At 45.8% G+C, this 4618-nt stretch overlaps 1 protein-coding gene across 1 annotated transcript; it reads left to right on the top strand.

Moving 5' to 3' along the window:
* The first annotated feature begins 292 nt into the window (after nucleotides 1-292).
* gas1a (growth arrest-specific 1a) lies at nucleotides 293-3237 on the top strand. The gene has a single exon (XM_007257683.4). The coding sequence runs from the start codon at nucleotides 865-867 to the stop codon at nucleotides 1663-1665; it is 801 nt and encodes a 266-aa protein (XP_007257745.2). The 5' UTR covers nucleotides 293-864; the 3' UTR covers nucleotides 1666-3237.
* The last annotated feature ends 1381 nt before the right edge of the window (nucleotides 3238-4618 follow it).

The raw sequence follows: 4618 nt of genomic DNA on the forward strand, positions 1-4618 counted from the left end.
GGCTCTGGCTGCTCTACCAACTTCATCCACTCTTACAAACACAATTTCCCACCTTTCCTTTTTTAAAAATGTAAATGTGTGTGTGTGTGTGTGTGTGTGTACTCGTGTGGGAACTCCGCCCCCACACAACTCTCCAGCACTTACTGTTTTTTTATTTTTTGGGGGAAAGCCTTATTATTTATTTATTTTTATTTATTTATTTTTCAGAACTAAGCCCCTCCCCTCCCTGAGTCACCCCGCCTACTGGTGGCGTTGAGATTTACGGCCGGACCAATAGGAGGCCCCCAAACTTCCGCACGACTCGAATGGATAAAGCGGAGCTCGCGAGCTGCAGTGAGAGAGAGTGTGTTTATGTGTGAGTGTGTGAGTGACGGAGAGAGAGAGACTTCTTCAGCACGGTGTGTTTAGCTCGTGCTCGTGTTTACTTCGCGGAGGACGGTACCGAGGAGAAGCGCGAGTACTCGCGGACTAACAGCTCGCGGAGAGAGTTAACGCTAACTAAGCTATCCTGCTGGAGATACGAGGGGACTGACGGGGGTCTTCGCGGACGAAAGAGAAGAGAAAAGCGGACAGAAGGAAAGAAGCGAGCCGGGGGAAGGGAGCCAGAAGGGGGCTGTGGAGTTTTAACGCTTTAAAACGACTTTTTTGAGTCGAAACCGGCTCACTTTTAGTCGTTTTGGTGAAGTAACCCGCTAGTTAACAACACCGCTCGCTGCGAGTCTTCGACCCCCCTCACCACCCCCTCCCCACGCCATCATGGTGTGAGGAGCCCCGCGAGGCAGCAGCGCGAGATACACACACCGAGAGAAACCCAGCGCGAGGAGAGGGAGAGAGAGAAAGAGAGAGGAAACGAGCGCCCGGGCGATGGCGCGCGCCCCCGTCGCCGCCGTCTGCGTGCTCGTGTGCCTGGGCGCGTGGTGCGCACTGGTGTCGGTGGTGGAGGGCGCCGCGCGCCGCCTTATCTGCTGGCAGGCGATCGTGAAGTGCCAGGCGGAGGCCGAGTGCAACTACGCGTACGGACAGTACATGCACGCGTGCGAGCCCGTGCTCAGCGGCCGCCGCACCAAGTGCCCGAGTCACTGCATCGCCTCGCTCGTGCAGCTGAACCTGACGCGCGGCGGGCCCGCGCTCGAAGAGTGCAGCTGCATCGACGACGAGGTGTGCCACAAGACCAAGCGCGCCATCGAGCCGTGCATGCCGCGCACGAGCAGCCTCGGGTGCACGGAGGCGCGGCGACAGTGCGACCGCGACCCGCAGTGCCGCGACTACATGTCCAACTACCTGCTGCACTGCGGGAAGCTCTTCAGCGGCGCCGGCTGCACAAGCGCGTGCCGCCAGGTGATCGCCGACATGCGGCGCTTGCCCAAGGCGCAGCTGCTGGACACGTGCGTGTGCGACGGCACCGAACGGACCATATGCGAGTACATCAAGCTCAAGATGAAGAGCCTGTGCTTCGGCGAGCCGACGGTGGCCGACTACAACTATGACGGATCGGGCTCCGACGACGAGGACGACGACGACGAATACGAGGACCGCATCAGCAAGTGTCCTATCCAAGGCGTGTCCTCGGCAGTTGGCAGGTCGGATTTCCAGAGCTGGGGGGCGTCATTGGGCCTGGTTGCTTTGGTGGGGTCCGTCCTGGTGCTGGTGCAGGCACCTATATAAGCTAATTGCAACTGGGACAAGGCCAAGGCCAGTCTGTGGAATTGGCTGGTCAGCCACTCGGGGAGCTCCAGCAGGTACTGGTACTGGTCAGAGGAAGTGATTGGTCAAAAACCACACAAGCTACAAACAAAGCAGTCATTGAGAAAGACTGGGAAAAGCTTTGCACATGACCAGTCAGTCACCAGTGGTGATCAGTGATTGGTGAGACATGGCACAAGCTACCTACAGTGGAGTCGGTGGATATGACTGGATAGCGAAATTGACTGGTTAATTCAGTAGACTGGTCAGTGAGGATGACACCCCAAAGGCAATGGTGTCAGGTGGAAATGACACCAAAAGTGACCAGTCACTGAAAGTGACAGGTCAGACAGACTGCCCACAGTGGACTGAAGGTGACTGGTCAGACCAGGGAATTAAAAAAAAACTGACCTGTGAAAAATGCTTCCTCTTCCACTGTATGATGCAAGTGACCAGTCACACTCCTCATCAACCAGCAACCCTGCAGTCAGTGACAGTGACTGGTCAGTGAAAGTGACAGGTCAGACTCCTCACAAGCTACAGTGGTGGAGTCTGCACTGGTCAGTGAAAAGGGATGGCCGGTCAGGGAACCGTTTTAAGGTGCAGATCCGACCGAACGACTGTTTCGACTCTTCTTCGTCTCCAAAGAGGACACATCTACCCTTGCATGACACTTTGCTTGAGTTTTGTCCACATCCCAAGGTTGGTCACGTTGCATTTGTTGTCCCTCTCTATGCAAACGTACCAGGTTCTGTGACCCCTCAGCTGCAGCACTCTTTTTATTTCTATATTTTCTTCTATCTATATTTATTCCTCAAAGCTGAACTCTTACCTGCAGGTAACTATGGATTCCAACCAGACACCCTACCCTATAGGCTAAGCTGATTCTTAACACTACTGCCTTAAAAGCACAGACACTATTGTAAGTGCTCTTCTCTCATTGTGTCAAACAGGACACAACCATGTTGCCTTCAAGAAAAAAAAGAGACTGAAAGCGAGTTAAGAGACTGTTAAAAGAGTTTTTATATATTGTATTACATAGAGATTTAAATGTGCAAAGTTTTAATCAGAAAGCTGTGCACTGCCAATATGAAAGTAAATATGATATAAAACTATTTTTCTATCTAAAAGTTGCCTTTGAGTGCGTGAATGAATATAATAACATCTTTATGTTATGTTAAAGTGTTTGAAAGGCTGGCTGGAATGAAGTACAATAGACTAGTACTGTATTTTTCATTTTTTTAAGCAATCATTTGTGAAAGTACTGAATATAAGCAATATTTTGTACCGTGAAATGAAAACCATGAAAACAAAGGGTGATGATTCCAGCTTTAAAGGGAAGTTATATATTTTAGAGATTTGATATTTTTGTTGTAATTGATTTTTTTTTCTTTTTAAAATGTACAGTGTAAATAGATTTGCAGAGAATCTTTTTATTGTGTTCTCAAAGATGAATTATTGACTGTGTAGAAATGTCTAAATCCACTGTACGACTGCCTCGGTGATGTACTTTTTATAGAAGGCATAAAAAACAATGAAAGTACAAAGACTAAAGCGACTATGTGTAATTTGTTTATCACATCTCTTAAAGTTGGGATCAGGTCTTTGAGAGCAAAACTTAATATTAATTAAATAGACGTTAAATAGGAGTTCTAACTACTGGTTTCCTCAGGCCTGGAGATGCTTGCTTTTGAGGAACAGATTAAGTGTTACGAGGATCTGGAAGCATCGATAGCCTTGACTTTGCAAACAGAAGTGTTTGCAGAAGGCCTAAAGCCAGACTTTCGGATATCTTTAGAACGTAAGCACAAAAGCGAATGGCTTTTCCCTGGGGTTTCACCAGGCCCAGGCAGACAGGGGTTTGTGTACTTTTCAATCACTCTGTTTGCTTAACAGCCTCAGTCCACACGCCGTGCCTGCGAACAAAGCTAGCGCCGTGCTAATCTGAAAGGGAGACGGTAGCGTTGCTAAATGACTCTGAAGATTGATTATCTTGTTACAAGTTGTATATTTAGTCCTTCTTAAAAACTGAGAAGTTTGCTTTGTTAGACTTTTGAGGCCAAGGCCTGCTGAGCTACTTCATGTTGCTGAGGCAGTGCTAGCAGTGCTAATGGTTTGGCTTACTTGAGTTAGCTTGCGTTTTACATTTTTCAGTGTCAGGACTGCTTGAGTTTAGAGTGTTTAACCCATAAACTGCAGGTACTTTATTTAGTTATTAATTACAAGACTGGGCAGTGTGCAGGATGCAACAGATACTAGTTAATACATTACTAAGACTCTATGACACCTGAAATAAGCCTTTTATTATGACTGACATAAACTGACACAACTTAATATAGCTATGTCCTAATATTGGCTTATTTTAACAAGCATTGGTTGTAATAAAGGATGTTTTTTTGGTGATTTGGTAAAAGTTTACCTCAGCAAATGAAAGGAACAAAATTATTTACATAGTCATAACAGGTTTTTAAGTTGTCATAAAAGCCTTATGCTGGTGTTCATTGCACCCTAGTAAACATTTACTTAATACTATTCACTCAGAGACTTATATTGTAATATATGTATGAATGATATTTACATATAAGACTGGAATTGAAGTGTGAAGCCACAGGACACAGGGCTTTGATATAACTTACAGGTTTAAAAGAGGATAGTGATTGTCTAAACTAGCTAATGTAACTAATTGTATTTGGTTACATTACACAAGCTTTAAAACTCCAGTATTTAAGTCTCTGTTTTTCCTGAGTTACTATAGTATGAATCCACATTTATAAACTATGGATATAATGTGGACTTTTTAAGATTGTTACCTTTATTCTGAAACATTTAATTGCTGGGCAAAAATCTCCAAAATGGTGACTTTTTTGACAGAAGAAAACAAAAATGTTATTTACTTTGAATCGAAGCTGAAGTGAAATATGTTAAAAAAAAAAAA

Source organism: Astyanax mexicanus, chromosome 22, assembly GCF_023375975.1.
Source record: "Astyanax mexicanus isolate ESR-SI-001 chromosome 22, AstMex3_surface, whole genome shotgun sequence".
In the NCBI taxonomy this organism is placed as follows: domain Eukaryota; kingdom Metazoa; phylum Chordata; class Actinopteri; order Characiformes; family Acestrorhamphidae; genus Astyanax; species Astyanax mexicanus.